At 41.1% G+C, this 16,983-nt stretch overlaps 1 protein-coding gene across 1 annotated transcript in view; it reads right to left on the bottom strand.

Moving 5' to 3' along the window:
• Positions 1-250: 250 nt before the first annotated feature.
• The window catches only part of nck2a (NCK adaptor protein 2a), a 34,586-nt gene continuing 17,853 nt past the window's right edge, over positions 251-16,983 (bottom strand). Inside the window, exons 2-4 of the mRNA XM_056390021.1 lie at positions 11,074-11,315; positions 4,289-5,064; positions 251-3,224 (exon numbers count right to left, since the gene is read on the bottom strand). Coding sequence (XP_056245996.1) covers positions 3,030-3,224; positions 4,289-5,064; positions 11,074-11,299 — 1,197 coding nt within the window. The 5' untranslated portion in view covers positions 11,300-11,315 and the 3' untranslated portion in view covers positions 251-3,029. The remainder of the gene's footprint in view (positions 3,225-4,288; positions 5,065-11,073; positions 11,316-16,983) is intronic.

Here is a 16,983-nt window from a genome sequence, read left to right as displayed (position 1 = left end):
GATTATGTAGGGGATAACTATTTGGCAGACAGGGCTCATTCGCCCTGACGAGGCTGTTTATGGCTGACTGAGTTTGTACATAGTGTTACGACAAAATTTCAGATAATTTGTTTAACTCAAAAAGACATATATTAGGTATTCACAGCACAATTTAGGCTAATCAAAAGTAACTCTGAGATACATTCATTTTTAAAACAGTATTTAATGTTTTAGCTTATGTTAAGTCAACTACATTATACTGGGTCTGGCAGGGTCTAACAGGAGTAATATATTATGTGTGTAGTTTGGAATTGTTCAAATAAATAATAACTGGTAAGCCATTTGATATACAGTAGAAGTACAAATTACGAGCACCCAATCAAAGCTCTACAGTATTGAAACAAACCTTCCTTGTAAATTAGGCCGGCTCTACTGTAGGTATCAAACAATATAAAACCTATTTCAAACATGAATTCAACTTGTCATCTACAAGCTACAGCACAATTATCATTTTCTCATCCGATCACAGTTCAAAATATTGACCAGTTTTAATTCTGCATTACAGATGTAAACAATAGATTAATCTGTCAGTTCAGGAATGACAGCAGGTTTTACAACACAAAAGATTTGTTGTCAGGTGGAGTGTGTCAGCTGTTAAATGTAGCACTAGTCATTGCCAACAAAACATCTGTGGATCCTTCGCATGCCAAGGTGTCCTTGAGATATACTGAACACTGAATTGCTAATTGCCTTTTGTATGTAATGAAAAAAATGAACACGCTTAGAACAAAAGCATCTAATGTGATGCATCTAAATGATGTAAAGATTGTGGTTTTACCTTATTGATAAGATAGATTTGCTTCAAGAATTCATGGACTGAAGCTCTTCTAATTCACCACTGGGACAACAAAGATGATACCCACATACATTTCAACACGCCCTAATTTTAGAATTCTTCAAAAAATTTTATTGAACAAAAGTATTTCAATTCTCATCACGTTGTCGGTGATACAGTACCATAGTTGGATCTTAACGATTCATATATGCACCTCATCTTATTTTGAATATATACATACAGTGGAGACAAGAATTAAATAACAATGCTCAATAACATTCAGATATATCATATAAAAGCTGAGGACCCCATGATCAACACTTCCATTGGTAAACAAATGCACATAGCAAAAGAAAATAAACAGGAAAATGTTTGGTAGGACTAGAATTATTTTCATTATAATCCAGATGACATATATTTGGTTTGTTGACAGTGAAGGATGACTGTTATTAAAAATTGACTGTTGGTTAAGCCCCACCTGCCTCTGTTACTGTTGCTGTGACTGTTCAACGTTCCAGTCTTGCACAGTTTAAAATTGAGAGCAAATTTAAATTTTTACCAATTTCTTAAATAATCGGTCCTTGATTTCAGACATAAGTAGAACCAAAAAAAAAGGGTGTTTCTTATTTCTAGGTTCTTGGTTTTGGAAAGGCTTGTAAAAAAAAGACACACTCTCTCTAAATCCTTTAGCTTTACATGTCTTGTATAGCTATTACTACCGTCCTTAGCTTGTCAGACCCGCTGTGCACAGCTACAAGTGGACAGTAGCTGTTTGGTGGGGGGGGTTTAGTGAACAGTCAATACCTGTTGCCGGACTGGTTTCATGGTTTAATAACAAGTATTTCTAAATCATTTGCGATTGATAAATGTAGAGCTTAGGGCCACACCTTCCTAATTAGTTTACTTTTGGGGTCTTAGTAAATCACTAAATCACATATACCTTTTTGTGTAAATGACACTTTCCCTGCAAAATTCTCTGAAATCAAAAGATATATTTATCTTTGACAAATACTACATTAGAAGAAGTACTTTTTTTAACTGCATTCATTCACAGGAGCTGGCGCAGATCATGTGTATTTACTCGTAAAGTGTTACCAAAGAAGTTTTTTTATTATTCTTCTTATTCTTCTTCAGTATTCTCGTGTAGCTACAGACACATACTGAAGAACATGTTCAATGTGACACAATATAAAGCATGAGCATAGAGCTATGAATGAATGCCAAGTATGGTGAGTGCAGTGCAGACCTGGAGCCAGTATTATGGGTACAGGGTGGCACATTTGGTTACATTGATAAACATTCAAACTCTACAGGAATTCAGAGTTCCCCCCTATTGCATTAACACTCCCTCCACTGCCTTGGTAGAAGTACTACAGGAAGTATCGTATCCAGATTATCAATAAGATAACTAATAATGGCTGGGACTGTGGAGATGGAAACGAGGATTAATCTGAAAAAGTAACAAAAGACATAGATTCAAATGGGGAGAGAAGTCGTGTAGAGGAATGGCGAAAATTAGGAGAAAAAGGCAAGAGTGATTCTAGTCACTTTGTGAAGTCACTGTATGAAAGCGCAATGATTCAAACCTCCAAAGAGGAATTTAAATTAGATTTAACAAAAAGTTGACTCAGGAACAAGCATTTTAAAACAACAACAAATGAGCAATATAAAACAATGGCCAGCAATTTGACAGGACAACACCAGAGTAAGGTCCCTCAGAGGTTCAAGTCCTCTTTGAACTGTTTCTGTGTGGATTAAGAGCAATGGTGTAACCTACTATGTGCGTGGTAGTATATGGACATTATGTATGACATCAGAAGGAGAGCTCAACCCACAGCAAGGCCTCAGGCGTTCTGTTTGCAGCAGATGTTGTCGCTGCATGTCAGCACATCCAGAATAGAGAGGCTTTTTATGCACTGTGCTGCACATGAAGGATGTGGCTGGGTAAGCGTTCTCCTAGTGCAGTCCTGGGGTTAACTGCTCAGCTGTAGAGCTGGAAAGAGTTTCACCTGGTCACCACTAGAGGGTGATCGATAAAACCTAGAGGAGTGACTGACGATCTGGACTTGGTACAGACGCCACAGCGAGAGGGTTCAGAGCTAAGGCTTGAGTTAAGACAGTTAGGGAGTGGCGTTAGTATTATGTGTGTATAGTGTGTATGAGAGAGTGTGTGTTTGTGTGTGTGCGATCCAGTGTAGGTGTGAGGATGTGTGAATCACAGCAGCGCTTTGACCAGGTACAGCTTCTCTCCATGTTCGCTGGTAAAGATGGGGGCTTTCTTGTAGTGCTCCACTAGTTCATCCATGGAGTTGAACCTGCGCTGGCCGATACAGTACACTCCCTCTGACAGCTGCACTTTAAAGTGCTTATTCTTACCCACTGCCTTCAGAGACACAGAGAAATCACTGGGCTGGAACATAAAGAGAGAAAGAGTTGTTGATACGGTTAGAAATATAAGAGTGACAGGAAAACAAATCATCTGCTGCTTTACGCCAGCAGGTGGCAGTATATTCTCACATTTAAAAATCTGGGCCCACATTTTTCAAACTGCTGCATGTGAAATTTTGGTCTTCAATGAAAGAAAAGTAAAATTCCTTCACTTTTATTGCTAGTCGCAGAACTTGAGATCTCTGAAGACGTTAAAGAGAAAACTCTTAATGGCTGCCGCAAGGTCAGCACCTTTTTATCATCATGGCATTAGCCATGAGATAAATAAGTCTGAAACAATACATGTAATTTATAATGTTATATTATTATCTTTTTACTATTATTTGCAGCTGCTGCTTTCACAGAAATTATAAACTGAGCTGATTTAAAGACTTGATCGCGTAATCAACATAAAAATCATCTTTTTTAATTATTGATTCTTTTTGTTTTTAAAGAAAAATAAATTCTCTGGCTCCAGTTTTTCCAATGTGACGATTTGCTGCTTTTCCCTGTTTTATATAATTGAAAACTGACAATGTTTAGGCTTCAGACAGTTGGTCAAACAAAACAAGGCATGTGATGTCCCCTTAACCTGCAGGCAAAATGATTAATAGAGAAGATTATCAGCAAAGGAATGGATAACGAAATTAATCCCTTGTTAGGAATTTCTAAAAGAGCCATCTGTAGGTTGAATAATTGTGTCTGATTGGCTGTTCCTGCTCTGAGCATTTGTCAGCAATCATGTGATGACTTCAGCATTTCTCTCAAAGGTATTGTGGTAAGTAGGAATGAGTCAGTTAATAAATATGTAATATTCTTTACCATTCTTTAATATCCCTTTTAGCAAAAACATTTTAATTTTAACTTGGCTATTTATCAAACTTCTAATGATCTTAAGTAATAGATACTGGTCAACATGCAAAAAAGTCATTTGTAACTTTGGAAATATATTTCCAAACCACATTACTCTTTCTGTTAGCATTTTTTGAAATCTCCTCTTCTTCCTTTTTCTCTCAGCTCTGTCATGACTTCATCTCGCAGACTCACCGATGACTCGCTGTCTCGTATGAGGAAGTCTCCCTCTTCTCCCCTCTCGTTGAGTATACACTCGGCCTGGTGTCTCGTGATGTTGCCGTAGTACCAGTCCCTCCCAGCGAACTTCCCTGAGCGTGCCGGTGTCACGAAGCGGTTCTGTGGGGAGCTCGACGTAGAGGGGGGCAGGCCGGGCCCCTCGTCCAGCACCATCACATAGTTTTTAGGTACCAGGCCCACCATGCCACGTGAGTTCTTACACCTCCACCACTCCGGGTCGTTCTCAGGCTTCTCCACCACCTCCATGACCTCTCCCTTCTCAAAGTTCAGCTCCTCCTCTGTTACAGAGCTGAAGGGGTAGAGCGTTTGAACCAGGTGGAGCACTCCACCGCGGCCGCCTGCACGCCCATTGGCCAACAAAGTCCCTTGAGATCCTCCATGGTAGCCTCGTGAGGAATCTCCCTCTCCTCTGTCATCTGCTCCTCCGAGCTCCTCCTGGACATAATTGGAGGGAAACCAGCCCACGCGTCCCGCCTGGCTGCCCCGCCACCAGCCGTCACTACACTTCTCCATCACGATGACCATGGAGCCCTTGACCAGGGACAGCTCGTCTTCCCTCTCTGGCATGTAGGCAAACTTGACCACAGCGGGGATGTTGAGGTCATAGATTCTCTCGGCAGCTCCTCCTCCCACCCCTCCACCCCCGCTGCCATTGGAGGGGTACTCTGTATCTGAGCTTGGCGTTGGCGAAGCATCACGGGCGCTTGTCTTCCTCTTAGTTTTTCCCAAACCTGCAGCATGAAGAGAAGCAGAACAGAATGGTCACAGATAGAAACAGAGCAGTAAAGCCTGCATGTGTTTTAAACAGTTGGCACATTTATTCATCTCTTTGGCCCATAAATTAACCTGCATTATTTGACGTTTTTGGAAACTTTAGGGAAATGCAACCGTGACATATTATCACCTTGTTGTTGCTATGGCTAATTCGTCAGCAAAAAGTAAATCTACATTCACTTGGAGTTGTGTTTGCCTTCATGATGCATCCAATATTCACTCCTTTCAGCTTTGTTTTGCTCTCAGCTAATTTGTGAGGAAAATAAATGTTCCACTGTGCTCAGCAGCTAGTTGCTAACTTTGTGTGTCTGCTGTTTGGTGCTGTGCAAGTAATGAGCAGCAGGCTTATCAGAGCTTTTTCTGCTGAAAACCTGCTACCTGCTAACTGCTAACCACTGCCTCTGTAAACAATGGTGACCACAACGGAGACAGTTAAGCTGCGAGCCGTGAAATCAAAACAAAGAGCTGAAAGACGTTAAACTGCTCTATAGAGTTGAGAAGAACTGCAGAGCCGGGTGATAATTGTCTGTGGGTTCATCATTACACGTGACCCCTTTAACATACAAGAAGTCATTTGATTAATTGTTAACATAAAACTATTGATTATAACAGCTTTAAGCTTTAGATACAATCAAAACACTTTTGCATGTTGGCAACAAAACAGCAGTGAGAGGCTGTGGTGACAAAGATTCAGATTTTAGAAAGCAGGGAAAGGCCTGAGCTCCACGGGGAGGGGAGGCAGTTAAGGTCAGCAGGACGCTAATTGAAGCAGCAAATTTCACTCATGGGCCCTGAGAAGGACAAAAAAAAAAAAAAACCTACTTTCGAAGTAAAGGATACAGAATCTCAGAATGTTTATGGGAAACCTCAGTGGTTTAAGACAGATCAATACTCCAGATAATAGAATTAACACAGAGGTGCACGCATCCACTTGCACTGAGAGCCCCGTGTCCTTTTACTCAAAACCAATGAAATCAAAGCTCATTATCTACTTGGTATTCTGTCGACACATCTACACATCGTATTCACATCTATACTAATCAAAAGGCTGAAAATAGGTGGTGTAGACAGGGAATGAAAAGTGGAGCAGGCACCATGGGCTTGATAATGACAGGCATATCCAGGATCAAAGTCGTCTCCTGTCTTACCTGTCTCTGACTTTTCCATTCATGTACTCTCAAAGACGAGACTTTAAACATGTGTTTGAACACTTCAATAAGACCTTAAGTTTCTAAAGTCTCTCAGCTGAACATAACCAAGGAGGTCTCCTCTTCAAATTCCTGTTAAAATAATAATGATACAATATGCAGTTGACAACATTTAAACCGTTTACTTGACAGTTGAGGCTGGTGTCAGCATATGCTCAAGTGTGCTACTAATGACTGAAGTGAGTTTCCTGACAGCTAATCACCCAGTTTGTGCCACAGAGCCTGCTGAAATGCCACAGAAATGTCACTGCTGAGTAGTACATTTACATTGTTTGGAAAATTGCTGGGTTCACTCTGGGTAGCATGAAACTTGTTGGCAGAAAGAGGAGGAGGAGGAGGATGAGGAGGAGGAGGAGAGTGGTGAAGAAAGACAAGGGGTCCCTTGGCAGCTGTTTCTCACACAAACAGTAGACCAAGCACATCAGAGACCACAGCTGACAAAAATGCCAAGAGGAGGGATGAGACAGGAATAACAAGCAGATCATGTTTATGGATAGCAGTGTGTATCCTCTATATCTGATCGCTGTGTCTATGTGTGAGAGGATTCCACATCTCCTGGCTGTAAGCCAAAGACAAAGGTTGACTCCTGGGTCTACTTCAGGTAGTCCCTCAGGAAGAATAAAATAGACTGTCGCTGCCATGGGGTAGAGGGGAGAAACACACACTTCCTTTGAGCTAAGCAAAAACACTTTAATGCACACAGACACGCACGCGCGCACACACACACACACACCTTTCTTCTTTACTCATTTCCACTTCAAGGCACTGGCCTGCTGGTTATAGCAGCAGCGGGCTATATTCTCTCCTCCCACACATTCACTCCCAACCTCCACCTACCTCTTCATCTCGTGGAAGGAGACTAGACTTTCAAGCCCAGAGGACTTCAACTCAGAGGGAAGTGAGTTGATGAAAGCCTCGATGACTGCATGTTGCAGCATATTGCTTCACTCTCTAGCTTACAGTGGAGGGCAGTTTGAAAGTTACTGTATAAAATGAGTCCACACAATACCAAACCACCCACCAGACACATTTAAGTGTGTGCAGTAATGAAAAAGCACAACCTGGCCCTCAAATAAAGCATTAGCACCGTGTCAGCGAGTGCTATGATTTAAAAGAGAACTCTGAGTAAGTCAAAGCCCTTTAAATAAATCTAAGAGTGATGCTCTGTTCAATATTCTGAAAGTGCCACAAGCTCTTTAATGCATAACTGTGTAAAACCAGTAAAACCTTAAAGAGACAAATGACAATATTTGCCGGTGATACCAGTGCTTACATTGGAATAAAAAACAGAATTAGTACACTGTTAAATTAAACTGTTTACAGTGGAGATGCAGATGAACAAGACTGAGACTGAGGATTGCAAAGGTGTGCAGGTGTGCTGGGAGCTTAAGAGTCTATGGCCATGCAAGCGTTTAGTGAGGTCGTGCTATGGCACAGCCATGCTTTGAGCTAAATGCTAACATGCTCACAATTATAATGCTAACATGCTGATGTTTAGAGCTCATCAAGTTTCCTGTGGTTCACAATTTACTTTAGTGTGTTGGCATGCTAATATTTGCTATTTTGCACTAAACATAATTCATCCAACAGTTGAGTTGAGAGATTTCACTCAAAACCAGCGTCATGGTACAACACATGTCTGTACAAAATCTTATGGAAATCTGTCAAACAGTTGTTGAGGTATCTCAGTCTGGACCAAAGTGGTGGACTGACTCAAAGCTTGGGAAGGGGGTTTGACATGCAACGTGTGGTTTTATATCCTGTATTCATCTAGACCATGAGGCCACCAGAACACTCCACAAATCCCCAATACCAGCCAGGTTCTGTACAGACCTTTCACAGACAGAGGATTTGGGAGGCTCTACCAGAAATTTAAGCCCTTATTAGAAGCTTTCTGACTGAACTACTGTAGACCACATATTGTGCTTCACACAGCAGCCTGTTGGAGCTGGAAATGAGGCTATTTCACTGAACACTTACTATAACTATGTTCATTTGAACGTACTGAGTAAAAGTGATGGCAGGTATGTAACACTTGACATGGGGACAGGACAAAGTGCTTCAGACAGCCCCACATTCACCTACACACAATCACACACTGATTTGCAGCAGAGCTGCCATGTAAAAACTGGACAGAAATCTAGCTTGCCGATGTTTTACCAATGAGTACTGGCCCAGTTTCAGTAATGAGCAGTACCTTTGCTGAATTCTTTTGCCCATCACTGTTTTTATTTCCTGTGAGAGGAAACTGGGACACAAAGCAGCATGCAGCCATTTACAATTCAATTCTGCCTGGATGGATGTTGATGATACAACCACATTAAAGCACAGTAAATGAGGAGGAAAAGCTGGAGATAACACTAGTCACAGAGTATCTGCAAGGTCTATAATCACAATGACAACTTACTGAAGAGCAGGAAAAGAGAGAGAAAGAGCCAGAGACTATAGAGAGGATGAAGTAATCACACTCTCAGCCAATCACATTCTCTATTCAAGTGTGTGAGTAAGTTCCATTAGCCCCTGACCTCACCTATTGCTCATCACCTCGTCATGAAAATGTTCTCGCCTATTGGATTTGCCCAGGCTTTTAACACTAAAGAGCTACTGGCTGGAAGCAAACTACTTAGACTGAAATGGAACTAGGCCATAATGTTGTAGTCGATATGTAACATAGTGGGGGCAGAGGGGTAATCCATCATTTCAGTACAACCATTAGGCTGCTGATTTCTCCACTAATCAATCTACTGATCATAGAAAAGCAGAGGCCTACAGTGATAGAGACAGGGTCTGATAGGAACAGTATTGAAGTAGGGGGGTGGAGGGGAGATACATGTTGTCTCTGCACACAATGAACCCTGGTGAGGGTGACAGTGGCAGGCTGTGCCATGCTGGCCCATATAAAGCTGCAGTTTCCCTGAGGGCTGGTATCCACAGAGCCGAGAGGAATCATGGTATCAGAACATCAGAACTAAATATGGCTGCCTTTCTATTTTTATTTCAATCTCGCTTCTTGATCATTCTTTCTTTTGTTAGAATTTCTACCAGATGTTTCTATTTCTCCCCATATCCCTCACTCTCTCTCTCTCTCCACCACCCAGACACAAAGTTAGAACTCAAGCTAAAACTGTCAAAACAGATTCATCTGTGCGCCGCTCCGCCTCTCGCTCTTTGTCTACCAAAAGAAAGTGGAGAAAACGCATTATTTTTTGATTAATTCCTACACTCTTGACTTGAGCTGTATACCAACACATCCAAGTTTAGCACAAATCTATAACGGACGTCATCTCATTTTCTCGAGGCCGCTGTCTGGCCATCATATCTGTAGCATCCGTACTCTGACTGCAGAAAGGCACCAGCTCTGTGGGTGATTAGGAGCTTCAGTAGCCCAAATAATTGTGTGCGCTTATCTCAAAATCCCAAAATTTAAAAAATAAATTAGATCACATGCAATTTGAAAGCATGATATCTGCTTATGAGTTATTTTGTCTCACTATCAGTCATCATAAATTAAGTCATGATGCTCGAGTTACATGACAGGATTTGTAGTTGAAGCTCGGAGGCAACATTTTCCTCCATGCAGCTGTATCAAAGAGCGCACTGGTAAATATCAAAAAATATCAAAATACCAACAGAGAACATAATTGTGTTGGTAAAAGGTTAAAGCTGCTGCTCACTGTCATGTGGCAGAGCTTGTGTGTCACACTCTCATACCACCACTGCAAAGCTCTGTCTTTAAGCACAAAGTTAGTCAGTAAGTATAAACCACACTATTACCACTACTAACTAAGTGTCTTGGTTGTTATTGGGCTAACATGCATGTTCAGATCATCCGCAGACTAAATTTAGTACAACTGATGAAGAGGGAGTTTATGCGTCCAGATCACCTTTGGACTGAAGATGATGTGCGTATTAATTAACTGATCATACAATGTTCAAAACTCTTTATTCTTTTGGACAATCTTCAGTGATATAGAAACAGTTCAGTCGATACTCAGTCGAGACGTTCAGAAAATGTTGTTCTGTGACATGCTGCATAGTTATGTTATTTTTAAACATGCATCAAATGTGTATTCTGTGTTTCCCTGAAGTTACATGCTGATCCTGTTTTACTAGTCGATTGTGACGGAAGAAAAGAAAAAAACCAAAAGCTTTGACACAGAGTGTTGTCCTTTCTGTACTTCAATGGTAAAATGAAGGAGGGGCCTTTTTATATGATAGGCTACTTGGTGCATATGAAAGCAATTTCTTTGATGTAACTTTTTATGTTTTATAGATCCTATTTATTTTCACAGCTGGCTCTAAAAGAACTGAGATCCGTCTCTATTTTTGAGTAGCTTATCAAAAGCCTGTTCCATGATTTTGGTCTTGCCCAATTTGAGAGGAGTATAAATATCTCTCTCACTAGATCCACCAAAAGTGCATTATATATGTTGGTAGCTATGGCTACAGACACAGTCTAATATATTCAAGTCATGACTGGGGACTGAGAGACCGTGTGCTGACAGCTGAGAGCAACGCCATTTCAACAGGATCCCTGGAGTGCAGTGACAGCTCCCGGGGAGGACAGAAAAGTCAGACTAACACACATGCGTGAACACAAACTGACCGCTGCTTATGACCACATCTTATCATCGCCACCAGGGAGCACAAACTACTGAAAAGGAAAATCAGAGATGTTCCACTTTCACTGAAAAAAATCATTGACAACACACGGGCGACCTTTCTCTTTTTAATAGCGTGAAACCAAATTCCTCTTACCCAGTGTGTCTTTGATGTTCTTCACCAGCGAACCTTTCTTCAGGCTGTTCTTGCGTTCGACGTAGTTCGATGGCACATACCCCGTTTGGTTGGCGGCGTTGCGAACGCGCCACCAGGTCTTTGAGTCGTCTAGGAGGAAGAGACGCTCATTTTTACGGATGTCAAGTTCCTGGTCCTGCTGGGCCGTGTAGTCCCACTTGGCTACAACAATCACCTCCTCTGTCATCTTTCATGGAGTCCCCCTGTGGAGAAGAAGGGGACTTCAGTCAGCCAAGGAGTATGACATCTCACAAACTGCCACACAGAGCCGCACACAGCAGCTTCAATGTATTATTAGTGTCAAAAAAACAAGTGACATATTGACAGCCACTGGTAGACTTTAACACATCTTCAAAAAGCCAACAGAAGGCAGATCGGTTGATCATAGGTAATTGAATGCATTAATGATTCATTGATTATTGGGAAATACTTTGTTTGATGATTCACATTTTAAAAAGATACAAACCAGAACGTGGTTCTCTGGTTCCTAAGTAACTGTGGATCTATTGTGCTAAATTATTAACAGTGACAGGTATTAACACTGGATCAAAACATACCTATTATAAGACATTTATATATTTGAGTACATGTATTATTATTTCAAATGTACTGTGAAGTGTGTGTGTGTGTGTGTGTGTGTGTGTGTGTGTGTGTGTGTGTGTGTGTGTGTGTAAGGCTCAGTGTTGCTGTGACAAGTGACAAGTCATTACAAAATAATCCATATCCATCCATGCACACAATTTTTAAACTGCTTATCCCGGCTCACAGTGAGCATTAGGCAGGATTCACCCTGGACAGTTGCCAGTTTATCACAAGGCTAAATTACATAACCAAGCCAAATATGAGTTTAAGGTTAGTGGTAATATTCAGCGCCTTGACTGGCACTAACATTGATAATTCCTTGGATGAAGATTATGGCAAAATCTCAAATTGCTGCTGAGCACATGATCACCCCTCTGTGAAACTGAAGAGGAGGACAGAGCTGGAAACATGACAAAGCGCACAGGTTTTAGGACGGTAGCAGCACTGTGGCTATAAAATGCAACATTCAGCCTCAAAAAAGCACATCTGAGAAAGGTTCTGTGGTAGAGAGCGGCACAAACACACAAAATCAATTTATGTGTTCATTCTGCAATACTTTCTGTCCCTCACGCACGAACGCACAAACACACACACATACGCAAAGCCTTGCCTATTAGTTTTTTTTTTTAGACAGAGTGAGCAATTGCATGCTCTATTTCACCAGGCCTTAGGTGAGGTGATTTGACATGAGTTTGCTGGACCCCCTTAACTGCTGAGAAATTACATGTAGCCGTTTAGGAGACAGCCGAATGGGAAATTGACTGTTTGGGAATATGCATGACAGGATTGGGAAAGTTTGATTTAATTTAGTTTATTCCTATTCTGCAAAAACCTCTTCTGTGATAAAAGGCGTCGCATGGTATGAGAACCATCCGAGCAATCCAGTTTATATTTAGCTCAGTCTGCAGCTGGAAACAAGATTACTGGAATAAATAAACAAAAAAAAAAGGTTTTCTCGAGAGAAGGGTGAATTCAAAGACAGAATATAGAGTCATGTTGTAAAGCTTTTAATGTGGGCGATTGTTCAGCCTGAATAATCAAATAAAACTGTCTATTTCATATCTCATCTCATGTAATGAGTAGCTATTGTGGGATGATCTGATTTATATCAGCTATTCCCTCCAGGAGCCAAAACTGACAGTCACATATGCTCTACAACCCAACAGACCTTTTATAGAGCTGTTCAATAATGCTAACAGGTTAGGTCATTTATACATAATATATACTATGTTTTACGAGTGGAAACCCCTGCTGAGTCAAACAGAAAAGCAGTACTGATAATTGTGAGCATCACAAAGCATGTTTTCATGCATATTTAGTATATGTGCACAACAATACTGCGACAAGACACAAGGACTAAAACAACCAGCTCACATTTAAAATGCAGGGTGATTGTATATTCCCTTAGTCGTATTGTCGTTTATATTTTATTCTTTGAGAGGACAGAGCACAGATAAAGGGTAGCCACAAAAGAGAGTTATGACTCATGGGAAGTGTAGCTGCACAAATTAGAGCATGTAAAAAGATTCCATTACTGGTGGAAAGATTGATATCTTCTGTGTAGGCAACATTTTATGAAATGCAAATGGCAACACTCAAAAGTGCTGGCTGTTTTTTCAACTGAAGATATTTATTTCCACTTCAATTAGGCCACAACCACAGAGACAGCGCAGCCATTACTGAATATATCCTTACAGTTACAGTCACAAACAAAAGCAGGGTTGTGTGCCACTGCATGAGAGTGTCTAACAGCGACTTTCCATCTCTATCCCAAGCAAAAAAAATTAAAAATTCAAGTGCAACAGTTTGCATAGAGTAAAGAATTGCACTTGTGAATGTGCCTCTGCTTGCCGTCACTTAAGCTGTCAAACTGCATTTCTTCACAGGCCAGGACAGGGACAGCAGAGGAGGCGGAGCAAGAGGCGCTTGCGCAACACTTAGTGAGTTTATGTCAAGTTCACCATAAGTTAAGTTACTCAAATTTCTGGGATGTGACAACTTTTTACTGCAGCAGAATGAAGATGTTCAACATCCAGGAAGAGAGAGAGAGAAAAAATAAAAAAATAAAAAGACGCAGCAGCTGTGATTCTCTGGAGAACGCGGGAAATAGAAATGGAAGGACAGATTTATGACAAGATGAAGGATGATGACGTCAACTCTTCCTAGAGACAGGAGGTATGTGAGCGTGCTGAAGCCTCTATCCGCCTCAGGCCACAGCTGCTGGATTAGACTAGGCTACTTCTTTCCTTTCATTTTTATTGCATTTATTCCTCCTGGTGTGGACGGCTGGATGAGAAAATCTGATGAAGCCTGTTGGGAGTATGTGTTTGAGATATTGAAACCCAAAGCAGCTCAGAAATGCTTAACGGTATTGAGGTCGCTTTCACACCTGTAGTGTGGTTCAGTTGGTTTGGACCAACAAGTGATGTTAATGAACCGATATATTGTTATCCAATGTTTTAACTCCCAAATGTCAATATCAGGATCGGCCTCACGAGTCTAATCGAACTGAATCAAACGGCTCCTGCTGCTTAAACCTAAGCAACAGGTTCAGTGTAAAAGGCACCTAAAAATAGTCTCACTACACAACAAACCCTTCTGTAATCCCTCTACCTTAGAGTCATTTCATTCCACTTGTGACTCCATGTAAATTGGCTGAATAATGCCTTACCTCCCACCCTAGCACGAGTGCTTCGCCTCCCCTCATCCATGATACCAATTTCTCTGTCTCCCTGGCAACCTTGCCCATTAGGCAGAGTGATGGGATTGCCACTCCAAGTCAAGTTGATCCTCCTCTATGGGCAATCATGTATGTCAGAGTGGCAGCTATACCATTGCTCATTCAGATGCCTGCAAATGTGCCGTCACTCTCGACATGCCAATGAAATCCATGAGGCCAGTTTATAGAGAAATGCTGTTTTAAGCCATTTCTGATACACTTGTCATTTAATCAGAGCCTTTATCTCAGTTTCCTTAATATGTTTAATAAAACAGACAGGTGGTTTGACAAAAGCTGCTTGTTCCTGTGATAGTGCATACAAATATACACAACAGAAAACAAACAGATTTGGGAGAGCGTTGGGTTTAAAAAGGAAAAAGCCTGAGAGCTCATGCTCCTTGTGACCTCCCCATTCCTCTGCTGAGAGAGTTAAAAGAGGGAAGATGAGCGACAGACTGCTGAGCTGGGCTTCACCAGCACTTCACAACTCCCTTCACTGAGGGGGGGAACGCTCAGAGGCTCTTTCAACACTACACAAAGAGAAAGGGAAAGTAAAAGAGGATTATAAAAAAAAAAAAACGAGGGGGATGTTTAAAGAAACGTCTGGCAGAGCTTTCTGTGTTTGGCATTCAGGTCAAAGACAGTCAGGATTCAGCCAATGAGAGGACATTTCCACCTCCCCCCTCCACTCCACACTGTTTGTGGTAGTTGCTTCTCACAGGAAGGAGGACTGTTTTACTCCCTACTGGCAATCAGTGTCTGCAACATTTGGAGTGAAGTACACAGGCTGAAACATGAGGAAAGCAGAGTCAGTGGTACAGCCACTGTGGACAAGATTCTGTGATTTTAAGAGGCCTAATCTTCTCTTCACAGAAAGAATTGTGCGAAACATAAAAAACAGACCAGAGCAGAGTTAGATGCCTTTCACATGCAGTCAATGTTAACAATGTTTTCCTCATGTATTGCTGCTGATGCCACATTTTCCCCTTAGGTCACAAACAGAGCTAAAAAACAGAGTTACAGTTATACTGTGGAACAGGCAATATTTTACAACTCCAGCAAGCTCTCAAACTCTAACTTACATACATATAGTTCATTTTCTGTCTCAGTCTTACACTAACAGACCCTAAACTGAGGGTGTGGTATATAACATTAGCTCCTCCGACTCCCTGTGATGAGGTTGGTGCTTGCACTTCTTCAGTTTCAGGGAAGGAAAAAGGTGACATACACATGGATGCCATCAAAATGATTAAAAAAAAAAAAAAAAATCCCAAAACTCAAACCACTCAAAGACAGCTCAACTACAACACTGAGAGGGTTCCTTGCCGTCGTCTTAAAAATAGGACTGAGAAGAAAGGCACCCTCAGACCACACACTCATCCCAGAGACAGGGCTGCTATCACCAAACCATATGACACACTGAAGACAGAGGAGGCTTCTTTTTCAAACTCAAATGTTCCAAGCTGTGATACAAAGCACAGAGGGCAAATATGGCCAAGTAAAGCAATAATATCCCTGAAAAGCTGAGCTGTTTTATGATGATTACAGTCAGTCTGAGCAGCAGACTGGGATATATATTACACGTAATAAATACACAATAATAATAACATGTAATAAACGTAAGTATCCAAAACCAATGGCAAGTAAATGACGGTGCTCCAGCAAGTAGTATTCCACATCCGTAGAGTTGGGAGACAAATTAAAAACAAGATCAAAGCAGCAGAGGCTAAAATATCTTAACTTTTAGTACCTTTTAAAAACCTCAAAAACACTGGACTAACTCAAGATATTAATGATGACACAATCAGGGTTGTTTTCCCAGACTTTAAAAGGTTGCCTCCAGAGCCACAAAATACATTATACAGTATATCTTTACGCGTTAAATTGATGGGTGTGTCCCTTTAAAGTGGCAATCTCAAAGATTTTCATTTAATAGCTTGTGTTAAGTCACTATTGATCACTGAATGAGATGATAAGCGATTGAGCCTACAGCTACTGATGAAAGTAATGCATTATTTATATACATGCAGTATTACAAACTGAGAGTGGAAAAAAGGTTGTATTAGATGGCTGCTAATGCAAACTGAACACTTCCTCCACATTGTTTGACCATGGCTCAGTTAGCAGGAAGTAATGGAAGAAGGAGCAGCAGCCATAGTGAGCCGTTAGATGAAGAGCTGCAGGCGACAGGCTGCACACCTCCAACGTCTCGTCCAGGTAACAAGCTCCTTTCACTGTGCCCTGCTGTTCACAGACTCATGTCGTGTGATAGAAAAATCGTGGTTGCTCAAAGAATGATGGGAAAAGGCCAATTATTGCCTGACATCTTTATCAAAACAGTGTGTTTAGCTGCTCCCACACTTCTGTATTTGTACAGCATCATTTAAGTTGAGAACTTCTCTTTTGTAAAAAAAAAAAAAACAAAACAAAAACATATGTCTATTTCTCAAAGCAAAGTATTGAAAAAAAAAAAACGTACCATTTTGGTATTGGTGGCTCAACTCAACACGACAATCTGACATGATACCGAGCCCTAGTGCTATGCACCAAACCCAAACTTGTGCATGTAT

The sequence above is a fragment of the Seriola aureovittata genome, chromosome 11, assembly GCF_021018895.1.
Source record: "Seriola aureovittata isolate HTS-2021-v1 ecotype China chromosome 11, ASM2101889v1, whole genome shotgun sequence".
NCBI classification, from domain to species: Eukaryota; Metazoa; Chordata; class Actinopteri; order Carangiformes; family Carangidae; genus Seriola; species Seriola aureovittata.
This window is presented reverse-complemented; position numbering and strand designations above follow the sequence as displayed.